Genomic DNA, 14,706 nt, shown 5'->3' with positions numbered 1-14,706 from the left:
TTTTTATCTTTTGGCCATGCAAACAAAATAAGACATGCATCCATATTTTTAAACACAAGAATACATGAACTATGGTACGAGTCGTTTTGCTTCCTACTTTATATCTTTGAACTATTAAAATTAAAATAAAAAATAAAAACAAAATAATAAAAAAATAAAAAAAAAAGACTTGTTGCCTCTTGAGTCCTTATCCTTCACCTTTACTTTTTTTTTTAATCCTCATGTGTAAAGTCGTTCAAGAGACCACTGCCACATTAAAAGCGTGCTCACAAAGAGATCACAAAAGAAAGGAATGCTCTCTCGGCACGTTTTGCTCTCACTATCTTTTTTTTTTTTTTTTTTTTTTCTTCACATTCATTCATCCAAGTCCTCTCGATCAATGGCTGACGCTTTATCAGCTCTCGTCCCTTACTTTTTGTTTTCACTCATGCAACAAACTCTTGTGAGTTAAAGTATATTTATCAGTAGAGAATATATATATATATATGTCTCAACGATCAAAGGGAAAATTTAAAAAAAGTTGATGAGCAATCGAAGACAGATATATTATATATAATATATATATAATAAAAAAAAAAAAAAAAAAAAAAGTATAAATATATTTGCATCTATGTTTATAACATGGCTGCTGAGCAATTTTTTTTTTTATTTGAATAGTAATAGCAAGATGTAGCAAGAGTGAAAGTAAACACCCCAGTTTCCTCAATTCCAAAGAACTAATTTATTTATTTACACAAAGTCAAATTGAAATGCAGTTCCTTCAGCAACAACTGTACACTGAAGAGCAGAAAAACTCATTTTGTACTGTTTGTATTTGTTGTACTCTTGTACTGGCTGTACTGGGTCAGAATTTTTTTTTTTTTGCTCTCAATGAAAATAAAAACTCGTGGCGAACCTCTGAGCTTCTCTCTTCCCTTTTTACTTTTCTTCATCATTCTTACATCCTCATCCTCATCTCTTACCATTACCACTCAATCAAATCTACTATCCAATTTTTATTTCCTTTCCTTTCTTTTCTTTTTATACCTCTTATCAATATTTTTTGTAGTTGTTACGACTGACTCTTTAACGTTTGTCCTATAAACATACTCTAATATCTTCTGCGCTCGTTTATTTACTTCTTTTTATTCTCTTAATCATCTTACATCTCTCACATAATGACTAATACCACTGGTATGTTTTTTTTTTTTTTTTTCTTTTCAAAAAAAAAGGCGCTACTTTTTCCTTCTTTGTCTTCTTTGTCTTTGTTCTATAATCTGGTTTGGAGGAAGATATCTGCATTTGCTTTATGAATGCTTATTTTTCAACTCCGCATCTCCTTCCTCAATTCCCTTTTGTAAACAAACAGGCATTGTAATATGCTTATCTCTCCAGTTTGGGAAAGAGATCGCTGCAAAAAAATTGTTATTGCCACCATTGCAATCTCATATTTTCAGTACCTGTGTGTTTTTTTTATTTATTTATGAATGATCGAAGTTGACATTGGATTCGGTTTAAAAAAAAAAAAAAAAAAAAAAAAACTTTCCTTAGTCTTTTTACGGACCCTTTGTTCTGTATGTTATTTCGTTTTGTCGCGCATGACTTGTACATGGTGGCATGTGGACTTTTTTTGAGGGGATGGAATGTACATGTTCTATCTCGTGTACCCCCATCTGGTTTTAATTCACATGTTGTTCGGATAATTTTTTTGGTGTTCAAAATCTTTTGGTCCATTGTTTACTCACGCAAATAAATCAAATCGGCTCAATAGAACCAACTGCTACTGTCCCTGTCGAGCAAGTCAAGCCTGCTGCTGATACAGATGTTACTGCCATCACTCAGGTGACCGCCATTGCACCCCACTGTTGAAGATCAAAAAAAACAGGATCAGGAGGCTGAGGCTCTGGCTGCTGCTGCCAAGAAGGCTGCTGAGGAGGAAGCGGCCCGTTTAGCAGCTGAAGAAAAGACTGCGGAAGAGAAGCGCATTGCTGAGAAGAAGGCTGCTGAGGAGGCTGCTCGCAAGGCCGCAGAGGAGAAAGCTGCAGAGGAAGAAGCTGCCCGTAAGGCTGCAGAGGAGGAGGCCGCTCGCAAGGCTGCTGAGGAAGAGGCTGCCCGTAAGGCTGCTGAGGAAGAGGCTGCTCGCAAGGCTGCAGAGGAAGAGGCCGCTCGCAAAGCCGCTGAGGAAGAGGCCGCTCGCAAAGCCGCTGAGGAAGAGGCCGCTCGCAAAGCCGCTGAGGAAGAGGCTGCCCGTAAAGCTGCTGAGGAGGAAGCTCGCAAGGTTGCAGAGGAAGAAGCTGCTCGCAAAAGCCGCTGAGGAGGCTGCTCACAAGGCCGCTGAAGAAGAAGCTGCTCGCAAGGCTGCTGAGGAGGAGATTGCCCGTAAGGCTGCTGAGGAGGAAGCTGCTTACAAGGCTGCTGAGGAGGAAGCTGCTCGCAAGGCTGCTGAGGAGGAAGCTGCTCGCAAGGCTGCAGAGGAAGAAGCTGCTCGCAAAGCCGCTGAGGAGGCTGCTCACAAGGCCGCTGAAGAAGAAGCTGCTCGCAAGGCTGCTGAGGAGGAGATTGCCCGTAAGGCTGCAGAGGAGGAAGCTGCCCGCAAGGCTGCTGAGGAAGAGGCTGCCCGCAAGGCTGCTGAGGAAGAGGCTGCCCGCAAGGCTGCCGAGGAGGAAGCTGCTCGCAAGGCTGCAGAGGAAGAAGCTGCTCGCAAGGCTGCAGAGGAAGAAGCTGCTCGCAAGGCTGCAGAGGAGGAAGCTGCTCGCAAGGCTGCTGAGGAGGAGATTGCCCGTAAGGCTGCAGAGGAAGAAGCTGTTCGTAAGGCTGTTGAGGAGGCTGCTCGCAAGGCTGTTGAGGAGGAAGCTCGTAAGACTGCTGAGGAAGAGGCTGCCCGTAAGGCTGCTGAGGAAGAGGCTGCTCGTAAGGCTGCTGAGGAAGAGGCTGCTCGTAAGGCTGCTGAAGAGGCCGCTCGCAAGGTTGAAGAGGAGGAAGCTGCTCGCAAGGTTGAAGAGGAGGAAGCTGCTCGCAAAGCCACTGAGGAGGCTGCTCACAAGGCCGCTGAAGAAGAAGCTGCTCGCAAGGCTGTTGAGGAAGAAGCTACCCGGAAGGCTGCAGAGGGAGAAGCTGTCCGTAAGGCTGCAGAGGAGGAAGCTGCTCATAAGGCTGCAGAGGAAGAAGCTGCTCGCAAGGCTGCGGAGGAGGAGGCTGCCCGTAAGGCTATTGAAGAAAAGGCCGCCGAGGAGAAGCGCCTTGCTGATGAGGAAAAGCGTGCTGCTGAAAATAAGGCTGCTGAATTAAAGGCTGCTGAAGAGGAAGCAATTCGTAAGGCTGAGGAAGCTCGTCTTGAGGCCGAGACCAAGAAGGCTGCAGAGGAGGAAGCCGCACGTATTGCTTCGGAAGCTAAAGCTGCCGAGGAGACGGCTGCCGAGAAGAAACGTCTTGCTGAAGAAGAGGCAAAAGCCGCAGAAGGGAAGGCAGCTGCCGAAGAAGCCGTGCGTATCGCTGAAGAAGCCAAGGCCGCAGAGGAGAAGGCTATTGAGGAGAGATGCATTGCTGAAGAGGAAACCGCTCGTAAGGCTGCAGAAACCAAGGCTGCGGAGGAAAAGGCTGCTGTGGAGGCCGTGGCCGAGAAGCAGGCTGCAGCCGATCTGCGTCATGCTGAAGAGGAGGTTGCTCGCATTGAAGCCGAAGTTAGGAAGGTTGAGGAGAAGGAGGAAAAGACTGTCACAAGCGCAGAGGACGTTACCACAACTGAGCAAGCATCATCTTCTACTCCCGATGTTACTGACAACAAGAACGATGTTCCAGAGGTCACAGTCATCCCAAGCTTGAAGCCTACTGAGGAGATCAAGACAGAGCCTGTTGTTGCAGCAGTAGCATCAGTACCCACGGCCGCTTCCGCCGCCGTAACAGCCAACGGCAAGAAGGAAAAGAAGGAAAAGAAGGAAAAGAAGGAGAAGAAGGAGAAGAAGGCCTGTATCATCATGTAAATTTTTCCTCCCTCGTTTTTTTATATCTTGATCTACAATTTTATATATATTCGTATAGTATTATTCCTGTTATCTAATGTCATTCTTGAACGCGTTATGGACATCATGTTGACCATGATGGCCTAGCAAAAAGCACCCTATCATACCCTTAAAGCAGAAAAAAAAAGGAACGCTGGCTTCTTTCTTTTTGTCCAACAATAAAATTAATAAAAAAAAAAAAAAAAAAAGCGCGTTACACACGTGACTATATATACGGCGCTCCTCAGTTCATATTAAATATGACTTGTGTTCCTGAACATCCTTAGACAGTGACCGGGAACAAGAGATGGCTCTTTCTTTCTCTTCTTGTTTCTTTTATTTCTCCATTGTCATCATTCTTGTTCTATTCACAGCCAAAGCTGAAATAAGAAAAAAAAACAAGCAACTTTCCCAACCTGTTCTGTTACTCTCGTCACCTTGACATGGTAAACGTGACAGACAAGAAGGGTCTGATCCTTGCAAGGGTAAGCCATGCATTGGGTTTCTCAAATTTCCTCTTTCATGCCTGATCCTCACGCATGCACAATTGCCATAGTTTGCGTTTAGAGCTCGACTCCTGAGAACATGATTAATTTATACATATAAACTCAATAAAAAATTGTATAGATTCCAGGAACCTCAGTTCCCCTTGCGCACACCATTTTTGGCGGGTGTAAGTGATCATTCATTGCTGTCACTGCAAATTAAAGGAAAAGGAATGAGTGGAAATACAAGCTGAAAAGGACGGCTGCAGAGTAGCCACTCTCATTGGAAAATGTGGAAGCATAGAAACGTCATTCCTCTCACTTTAAAAAACCAGATATCAAAAAAGAAAAAAATTCCGCAGCATCGGCTTGCTCTCAATTGTTTTCGCTAAAGCCCAATAGTTTTTTTTTTTCTTTTTTGGAAGGTACAATGGGACAGCCACTTGTCTCATTAGAAAAGATGAAAAAATGGAAGAAGCAGTTATGTATTCTCAGTACTTTAGTAGCTCGGTTCTTGAAATGCTCTTTTTTTTATCTCACTCATTCTTTTGAAGGGTGGGAGCTGTTCAAGAGAGGAATAGACAGAGCCTTTTGTATTCCCGCTCACTGATCCATTCGAAATTGCGCCTGAATACCAGTCACTGATTTTTTTATTACTTGGTTCGGAATCTATTTTAGCCGCATTCCTTCTTGCCTTAGCTATCGGATGCTATGGCCACTACTACAAGATTGTTAAGAATGGCATTGCCGGATATCCAGATGTAAGTCCATTAAGATGCTGCATTTATATAGCATTTAGCTTCATGAACGAGATATTCATAAAAAGAACTTTTTTTCAACCAGGAATGGTTTCCAAGTGTAAGTGCCACAACTGGAGATTGGTACCCTGAGCGTAATATTTGTCAGATCTTTATTGCTTTGACTTCTGGTAACGTATCCTTGATACCTTTGCTTTTAGCTAACGATTTAAACTAAACTAGATCTAATCAGACATGTCTTTAGGATCATTCAGACTTACTTTTTTTTTTTTTTTTTTCTTAAAAAAAGGGCCTCGCCTACTATTGTGCTACCTTTGGTATCTTTTAACTGTTCGCAACGTCCCCGCTAATGGTTCAAAGGGTTTCGCAAAGTTTCTTTTCATAAACGACTTCATCAGGACAGTCGCTTGTGGAGGATGGGTCTATATCACATCTTCAGATGATCACGACATCCATGACATTGCCATGATCCTTTACCTGCTTTGCACTGTCCCTCATGTCATTGGGACTATCAAGACCGCTCCTCAGAACCCCAATCTCTTCGCTACAGAAAATTCTTTGCCTACAGCTTCTTTGGCGCATTGATTCCTATGGTTCACTTCTTTATTCAACATAACGTCCATCGCATTCCTGGAGGTAATACTTTATATCATAGGCTTCATAGCTGGAATAAAATCCTATCCAAGTGTTTGAGCTCAAGAATTAAAAATCGCTAATCTCCCTCTTATCTCTTTAGCTTACACCTATTATGCTTTCTTTGAATGGTCGCTGATTATCTCGGATCTCGCCTTTGATGCTGTATGCTTGATTGACTTCCAGACTTTTGAGCTCCGTATTGTGGATGTGGGATTGAATGGCAAACAAGAAGACAGTGCCAAAGCTCTGAATGGTCTCAAGACTTATGGAGGAAACGGAGGCATTAGTGCAAGCCTCGCAAGCATCAACCTTTCGAAGTCATTTCCTTTGCCGCGATGTCTACTTGGGCTTCGTCTTCTGGTCCATGTTGACTGCACTTCCCTTGATGATCTGGTACTTCCCTTTGTGGCACATGGGTATCTCTGGATATGAGGCTTTCCTGTTCTGTAACCTCATCTCTGTATTGTTGGGAATTAACTTCCTTCGCCGTGGAATCGAGCGTGCCAAAGGCTTTGTTCATTTGCTCTCGTTGATCGTGTTCTGTGCTACAAGGTCTCTGACCCTGCTCATCGATTGATGGCTGTCGCTGCTGGCTCCTTATTGTCTTTGGTCGCCTGGGCCGCCACTCTTTTTGGTCAGCGTCATCAGAATGGTCGCGCAGAGCGTGGTGTCTTGACTTTGGCTCTGGGATTGATCCTTCACAACGTAGTGAAGATGGCATGGTGGGCAAACAACCCTATCTGGCCAATCATGAATGAGAATACCGGTGGTCAGAACATGATCGGGTTTGCTTTGGGCTTGTTAGCCTCGATCCAGGTTATGCTGCGCAAAGAACCCGGCTCGGATGACCTAAGACCACAAAGGGAACTACGGTGAGAACTGGCTATTGGCTGCTCTTGGTTCTGGTGGCTACCTCTTCTGTCTTCACTCCATGTTCACAGACTCGACCACCATTAGCCGCTGGTCCTTGGGAGGATACCCTAATACTGGGCCTCAGCCCGTACCTGGTGGAATGATGGTAATTGCTGCTATGGCTGCAGGGCTTACTCTTTCATCTAAACGCCGCTGGGTAACTTCGTTGATCTGGTGGGCCATCGGAGCAGCCGGGTTAGCTGTCTTGCACTTCAACGAAGGCGATATTGGATTTGCTGGTGGAATTGTTTTCACTGTCTACGCCCTTTCACTCTTCCCATCAATAGTTCATTCACTGACTCGCCAGCCCCCAGGTCGCACTTTCTTTGTGGGCATGCTGGTCTATAATATTCTTGCCCTTGCACATGTCTGGGTTGTCGCTTACGCGTTTGTCCCTGGTGGTGAAGTTCTGCGAGAGCGCACAGACTATGTTTTGATCGCCATGCAGACCTGTATCCTACTTGGTGTCTTCAACTCTAACTCTAGTGCCTGGGATGTTCCCTTAGAGACCCATGCCCGATCTCCATTCTCCGTGGCTCGCTTATACAGTAAGCTTACATTAGTAGGTTTGGTTCTGGCTTCGGTCGGCATCTGCTATAAGCGTTTGCCAAAGTCTTCGCCTCAGCCCTATCATCCTGAACACAAACTGATCACGGCTGGTATCTGGACCATTCATTTTGCGATCGACAATGACATGTACAACAGTGAGATCCGTATGCGTGATGTCATTAGAGACTTGGAGCTAGACGTCATTGGTTTGTTAGAGTCAGATCTGCAGCGCATCATCATGGGCAATCGTGACCTGACTCAGTTCTTGGCCGAGGATCTAAACATGTACGCGGACTATGGCCCAGGTCCCACGAAGCACACCTGGGGATGCTCCATGCTCTCCAAATTTCCAATCAAGCGTTCATCTCACCATTTGTTGCCATCGCCTAAGGGAAGCTGGCTTGTGCGATCCACGCTAATTGGATGTCTATGGCAAAGAAGTAGATGTTATTGTCTCTCATAATGGTCAAGAGGAAGATTTGCTGGATCGTCAGCTCCAGACCACGGAATTGGGTCGTATCATGCGTGAATCCGACAATCCTTTCCTGTTCTTGGTTATGTTGTGACTCGCCCAGGTCAAGGTCAAGAAATCTATGAGCTTTTGATGGATGGTGGTCATGTTCACGATATTGAGGTCTCCGACTGGGATCGATGGTGTCAATACCTTGCTTTCCGTGGCGTCAAGCGCGTCGGCTACGCTCGCGTCTCCCATGGAGGGATTACTGACACAGAAATCCAAGTCGGCAAGTACACACTGTTGGAGGACCACCCTACCTCATGGGATAAGAGCCAGTCGATTGAGGAGTTCAGGAAAGAGGAAACCTATGTCAAGATCCCAGAAGACCAAGTTCCTGAGGGCTTGCGCTTCCCATCCATGTTTTATGGTGCGGGCATTCGCAACACCGTTTCCACGTCTTTGATCGTCCTTACTACTATGCATAAAGCTATATTCCTTTCTTTGGATCGTTGGGTTATTAGTTTATTACCATTATAAAAAGCAATATTCAAAATATCATTTAGAAAACAGTCCACTGGCTTGATACACAATGTCTGTACCTCTTTTTTTTTTTTTTTTTTTTTTTTGCAAGGTATTAAGTTGCGTGAACAGATTGATGCTGAGCAGAAGTTTGTTGAACAAGATGAATTTTTTCATTTTATTTTTGGATCGCTGGAACTTTTACATTACATCTGTCTCTTGGTGATGAATATACGCCATTTGCAAAGATCTTCTGAATCCTAACGGACCGTAACTTTTTGAACAATAGATTTTGAAGTGCTTTTTATTCGTTGCTAAAGACTGAAGTTTTGTGATAGCGACCAGTAGATGATATTCAAGAGGCTTAATAGCGTACGGAAACACTAGAGATGTATGCACGGGCTAAATGAAAGAAAGCATCAGGGAACCATCCACAACCTATAAGAATACGACCAACAAAAGTGCAAAGTAAAAGTGGCATAGTAGATAATCGTTTGTAATTCTTTTTTGTCCGAATCGCATAAAGTATCAACATCTTTCTGGGCTACATACGACCTTGATAGTATATATCTGGTCATATTTGATGCTTGGTTCGGCTTGTGTCGTGGAGGCTTCCGGTAGTGGTATTTAGCTGAAATAAGCCCATGCAAATAAAAAAGCTCCCCGTGCAAAATAATTTTTTTTTATTTGTACGGGGGGAACAGTGTAAATAAGGTCGGGGCGTGCAAATATCTTTTTCCAATTACTTATCACCATAAAGGAGTTGCTCGGAGCCGCTCTTGTTTGGCCAAGCAGAGTGTTCTGGTTCCTTATCAACAGCATAACAGAATTTATTCTCCAGGAAAGGCAACCGGAAACATATTCACAAACGATATCCATAAAAACAGGTTTGGTTACCTTAGCAACTTGTTTGGACTGAGACAAGTTTGAAGAAGGCCTTGCTCTACTATTAAAAGCATTTTTCCTTTACTTTGTCTAACCTAGAAGCATTCAAAAGTAGGACCACTCTATTTTTTTTTATGAGCCTTGAATGTAATTAAATTAGATTCATGTCGCTCTGTACACTCCGGATAATGGTATCACATTATTATTATGATTTATGTCGAGGTGGTTGTTGTGGAGGATCAAGGAGACATTTGTCGAGAAAATATAACGAGACAAACATCTGGCGAGAATACACTTGATCGAGAAATATTACACTAGCCGAGAAGCAGACACTTGTCAGGAGAGATAATTGTCATGCTCCACAGCATAAGGAAGAAAAGAATATCCTCTCGCACAATAATATCCTTCAAAGCAAGGATTAATCTATTTGGCAGCCCATTGCCAAATATAGTCAACTTTCAAGACTCTCTTTGGCAGCCCAGTTGCCAAATAACATTCATTATTTACTTGGCAGCCTACCCAGCGTTATTTGGCCTCTAACTTTTTTTTTTTTTTTTTTTTTTTTTTTTCATTCCTAGGAACCGTATATGTATATAACGCTCATACTTTAAATTCCCGTCTTCTACGTCATAGTTTGTTAGTGACATTGTCTTGTCTCATTTAGAAACTAATAACTTTTTTTTTTTTTTCAAGTGGCGTAGATGTTTTCAGATATTAGAAGTCAGGAGATCAAAAGTTGTTTTTATTATTGTCAAACGAGAGCCTTTTATCAAGGACTCTCTATGACCGTCACATGATATTCTGACCTTATGAATAAAATGGAAGTGCACCTGAGGTGCACTCCCAAGCCTGGTACGTAACAACTCCCCCCCAGATTTTAAGGTAAGGTTATTGCCGTTATAACTCGAGGGTAAGAGGAAAAATAGAAAAAACCTCTGAATGCTGAGAAAACTATGAGGAAAAATGGACTAAAAACCTCTCTATGACTACACTGTAATTGATTGGAGGAAAAAATAAACCTCTTAGAGGGTAAAAATTTAAACCTCACGTGAGACCTATAAGGTCTGCTATAACAACCTGTCTTTCTTTTTCTCTTGTAAAGATTAAAGAGACAAATACATCATGGAAACCATAGTCAGCGAATGAGTCATGGAGCCTCTACAACGTTGTGTAATTTAGAGCAGCCATTGGATAAGGATATGTTTTGCGGGGAATGCAGGCGGTTAATTGTATAGCATGTCAAAATGTAGAAATCTCATTGGACCTTTTTGTCAAACAGAGATCACAAAAGATCACGCCATCTGCCTCCCCCAGAAGGACGAATGAGGTTTCTCAAAGCGAATGATGAGGAGCAAGGAAATGAAATTAGAAATCGTCAAACGATTGCTCATTCCTTCATTCCTTATTTCAACTTTAGACACTCTCAAACGCCTTCTTACACAAACAAATATATCTTGCAATTCAGACCACAGCCTTTTGTAAATCATTATCATTATGTCTTCTAACAGCACCCCTTCTTCTCCATCGTCTGGTGCCTCAACGCTTTTTGAGCGTGAGGACTATGAATTCATTCCAGCGGAACTTTCTTCAACTTCGTCTTCGCCCGTATTGGTAGAGGCTTCAGACGTGGAGGGTGTCAGCAACTCCGAAGAAGATAAGGAGGACGAGAGCAGCTACGACGCTGAGGACGACGAATATGATTACGAATATGATTACGAGTGTGAGGAGGATCTGTGGGATAGCGACGAGGGAGTTCGTGCCTGGAAAAAGGCACATCACCAGTTTTACCACCCAGAGTCACGGAGCCGCTCAGCCTCTCTGGAGATCCCAGGACCTCGTCCTAGCAGGAAGCGAAAGGAGCCCTCTAGCGATGAAGAATCATCAAGCAGCGAAAGCAGCGAGGCAGAATTGTCAAGCTGCGGAGTATGCACGACTCTCGGGAAGAGAAGACGTTTGATGGTGGAGAGTGGCGATGATTCCGCTAAGAGTCGCCTTCAAAGAGAATTTGCATGGGCTAAGAGGTATGAACGCCTCTATAAGAAATATACTAAGCTGCGCAGGCAAGCAGAGAAGTATAAAACTATGCGAATGCGTGTAGAGAAGGTTGTGGACTCTCTTAGCTCTCAATTACCATCGCATCCAGTCGCTAGTTGCGATTGCTGCAAAGGAAAGAATAAAGCTGATGGTTGCTGAGTAGGTTGTAGAAAAAAAAATAATAAAAAAAATAATAAAAAAAAATTATTGCTATGAGGACATGTATCTATTCTTTTGTCGTCATGTTGGAGAAAATTTATTTGCACAAAAACTCCATAGCTACACGCAGTGTATACTTCCGCGTAGTCTTTTATTTATTGCATGCGTTTGCTTTTGGACCTAGTGTTTCTGGTTCTAGATTGTGCTGGCTGTCTAATCAGATTTTTGTCTTTGAGCTTTTGGATTCTTGCTTGAGCCCTTTTCACTTTATCGTCTTGTTTAGCACGAATGTGAGGGTTGCTTTGATTGAGACGTTTCCAGTACTGTCTGATGATTAGATCAGAATCGAAGTCTTCATACGTTAACTGCGAGTTTTCTGAGGAGTCATATCCTTTCCACTTCACAGTGTACTTCACTTCCCCTGATGTGAAATCGTGGTCAACTATAGATTCGACTTCATAGGACTCATCACTTGGAACATCAAGTGCCTGTGTGACTAATTTGAGTTGCTCAGGGGCAAAGTTGCGTAATAATTGACTATTGGTGGCATCTAGTAAAGTATAGCTACCATTTTCTGTTCTAGCCATTACTTTGTATGGTCCATGATATTTAGGCGCAAGCTTGCCTTCCGCTAATGGATCCCTCGTCATGACAAATGACCCTGGAGGAAAATCTATAATGCGGTGGGTGCGATTAAAATTGGAGATCATTTTACGTTGTGTGTCTGCACTCTTTTCAGCGATGGCTGGATAAACCAAATTGGTTAAATAATCCAATCGATCATTAAGCTCCTTGTCAGACAAAAGATGGGACTCAGCTGATGAAAAGTCCGTCAGACCCGCAAATGATCTGCCATAAAATAATGAGAATGGTGTAGAGCCATGTAGGCTGGCGGCCTTGACGTTTAATTGTAGTTGAGTCATGGGTAAATATTTGTCCCATTCTTCCTCATGGCCTTCAAGCTGCTTCTGGATATTCTCCTTGAGAGCTCGAACAAACCTTTCGGCTACACCATTCGATCTGGGATGGTATGGAGTAGATAGTCTGTGATCTATCTTTAGCTTGTCATTCATGAGTTTGGAAAGTCCATTGACAAATTCAGTGCCATTATCGCTTTGGATGATCTTGGGGAACCCAATCATGCAAAATAACGAGAACAGTCGTGCAGCAACTGTACTTGGCTCTTTGTTCGGTAATGCCTCTAGTATGACGAATCTTGTACAAACGTCTACCATCACTAACGCGAAATTGTTGCCCTTCGTGCTGGTTTTAAAAGATGCCAAATCAATGGCGATGTGTTCTCCTGGTAGATTCGCATGAATGGCTTTCAGGGGATGATACCCTTTGCGTACAATATTAAAATGCTGACATTTTCTGCACTGACTAACCCATTTAAGACAATCGTCTCTCAGTTTGGGCCAAGTGAACCCTTGCTCATGAATTGCTTTGACCATTGCATTTCCTCCTAGGTGGCCAAATTCATGTACTTTTTGAAGACATGCTACTCTTTTTTCTGCATCTAGGATGGTGTGCATGGGAGTATCCTCATTTTGAATAACATGAATATAGGAAGGCTCTGGACCGGATTGGGGTTGGGATATTTCTGCTACGACTTCACTTAAGTTATGTCTTCTGGCCGCTGCAATCGAGGGACTATTACTACCACTAGAAGCAATTAAATCAGATTGATTTTGCCATGGTTCCTCAGGGAATGCACGCGACAGAGCATCAGGGATCACATTTAATAGGCCGGGTCGATATACACATTCGAAATCATAATTGAACAGAGTTTCTTTCCAATTTGTTAATATCTGGGGTAACTCTTTTTGTTCATGAATGTACGTCAAAGGCCTGTGATCTGTATAGAGAGTGAATCTTCTTCCCCAAATGTACTGATGAAACTTCATTAAGGCGAACACTATGCCTAAAAGCTCCTTTTTGTACGCGGGGTAATTCTTCTCCGATTTATGTAACGCTCTTGCCTGAAATGAAATGTAGTTGACTTTAGAATGGTCATCCCTGCCCATCGGTAACTGATAGAGCACTGCACCAATGCCTACGTTGGACGCATCTGTTGCAATATAGAATGGTGCCTCAAAATCAGGGAATGATAATACTGGTGCTGAGGCTATGAGGTTTCTTATTGCATCAAAGCTTCTCCTCTGTAAATCATTTAGCTCGAATGTACCTCTCGCATTACGTAGCTGATCAAGAGGAGCGGTGACAGTACTATAGAGAGGAATGTACTCTCTGAAATAATTAAAGAGACCAAGATATCGTTGAATCATCTTTTTGTTTGTAGGGTATGCCCATGATTGCACATTGGCTAATTTTTCCATGTTGACACCCCTGCCATGTTCGTTAACGACAAAACCCAACAACACCACTTCTGTACTCAGAAATTTACTCTTTTCTCGATTGATGATGAGCTTTACTTCAGTCAGTCTGTTTAGAACGACTTTGACATGTGCAAGATGCTCATCTACTGTTTTGGAGAAAATAATGATATCATCTACATAGACTCCACAATAGTGAAGATCACCTAGTAAATGAGACATTCCTCTTTGGAAGATGCTGGTGAGAGGCTTAAGCCCAAAAGGGGCTCTAGCGAACATGTATTGATTACCATTGTAGGTAAAAGCCGTGAGTGGCTGACTCCGTTCAGCTACAGGCATGCGATGATACGCTTGGGAAAGGTCAATGGCAGTAAAGAATTTATGACCAGCTACCTTTTGTTGAACCTCAGTGACTAAAGGTAGAGGGAAGTTATCTGTATCCAATAGCTGCCTATTCAGCGTTCTTGGATCAAGACATACTCTATACTTCATAATATTGCCTTCTAGATCCCTCCTAGCTGCCATCGTTAGAGAGCTGTTGTATGGATTACCCTTTGGAGCAGGTACAATAACTCCTGTATCCCACCATTTCTGCACTGTTTTATCGACCTCATCTTTTTCGATTTGTGCATGAAACGGTCTAGATCTTTCTTGAATGACGCAGTCAGACTTCACTTTGAGGATCACCATCATGGAATCAAGCGTGCAGTATGATCTCGGGTCTACATTGGCATTTGCTTGAAGACATGGCTCAATAGCGTCCATGAATTTTTGTTTGATATCTAAAAACCCTTGTGTTGTCTCACTGGTAGGTGCTTCTTTAGGGATTACTGTAGGTTTCTCATCATTTGGAACCCAAGGAAAATCCTCTGTGATAGCTTGTGGTTGAGTTATCCCCGTGATAGCAAAGCCAAATCGGCTGAAAAGATCCATACCAATGATAAAATCGTAGTACTCTATGTCCATGACATATAGCTGACTCTCGGTTGATCTACCATT

At 43.0% G+C, this 14,706-nt stretch overlaps 3 protein-coding genes across 3 annotated transcripts; all 3 read left to right on the top strand.

Moving 5' to 3' along the window:
* Window positions 1-385: 385 nt before the first annotated feature.
* On the top strand, window positions 386-1,553 carry BCR41DRAFT_197010 (hypothetical protein). Its single transcript, XM_022019854.1, has 3 exons — window positions 386-452; window positions 658-1,173; window positions 1,531-1,553. Exon 2 carries the CDS (start codon window positions 750-752, stop codon window positions 1,059-1,061), a length of 312 nt encoding a protein of 103 aa, XP_021876653.1. The 5' UTR covers window positions 386-452; window positions 658-749; the 3' UTR covers window positions 1,062-1,173; window positions 1,531-1,553.
* On the top strand, window positions 1,123-4,155 carry BCR41DRAFT_362721 (hypothetical protein). Its single transcript, XM_022025767.1, has 4 exons — window positions 1,123-1,173; window positions 1,751-1,821; window positions 1,865-2,228; window positions 2,287-4,155. Exons 1-4 carry the CDS (start codon window positions 1,158-1,160, stop codon window positions 3,957-3,959), a joined length of 2,124 nt encoding a protein of 707 aa, XP_021876652.1. The 5' UTR covers window positions 1,123-1,157; the 3' UTR covers window positions 3,960-4,155.
* Window positions 4,156-4,892: 737 nt separating this feature from the next.
* BCR41DRAFT_379067 (hypothetical protein) lies at window positions 4,893-8,311 on the top strand (the record flags this gene model as incomplete). Its single annotated transcript, XM_022027193.1, has 11 exons — window positions 4,893-4,947; window positions 5,141-5,223; window positions 5,306-5,390; window positions 5,510-5,581; window positions 5,749-5,856; window positions 5,957-6,109; window positions 6,159-6,370; window positions 6,409-6,672; window positions 6,734-7,676; window positions 7,756-7,842; window positions 7,893-8,311. 11 exons carry the CDS (start codon window positions 4,893-4,895, stop codon window positions 8,309-8,311), a joined length of 2,481 nt encoding a protein of 826 aa, XP_021876651.1.
* Window positions 8,312-14,706: the final 6,395 nt, after the last annotated feature.

The sequence above is a fragment of the Lobosporangium transversale genome, assembly GCF_002105155.1.
Source record: "Lobosporangium transversale strain NRRL 3116 chromosome Unknown BCR41scaffold_56, whole genome shotgun sequence".
NCBI classification, from domain to species: Eukaryota; Fungi; Mortierellomycota; class Mortierellomycetes; order Mortierellales; family Mortierellaceae; genus Lobosporangium; species Lobosporangium transversale.
The sequence above is the reverse complement of the archived record's forward strand: the minus strand, read 5'-3'. Positions and strand labels throughout refer to the sequence as shown.

Coding starts and splice junctions, on each gene's coding strand:
- BCR41DRAFT_362721 (XM_022025767.1), top strand. Junction 1,822..1,864: donor ATGTTACTGCCATCACTCAG/GTGACCGCCATT, acceptor CAAAAAAAACAG/GATCAGGAGGCTGAGGCTCT. Junction 2,229..2,286: donor CGCTGAGGAAGAGGCTGCCC/GTAAAGCTGCTG, acceptor TGCTCGCAAAAG/CCGCTGAGGAGGCTGCTCAC.
- BCR41DRAFT_197010 (XM_022019854.1), top strand. CDS start 750: ATGCAGTTCCTTCAGCAACAACTGTACACTGAAGAGCAGAAAAACTCA.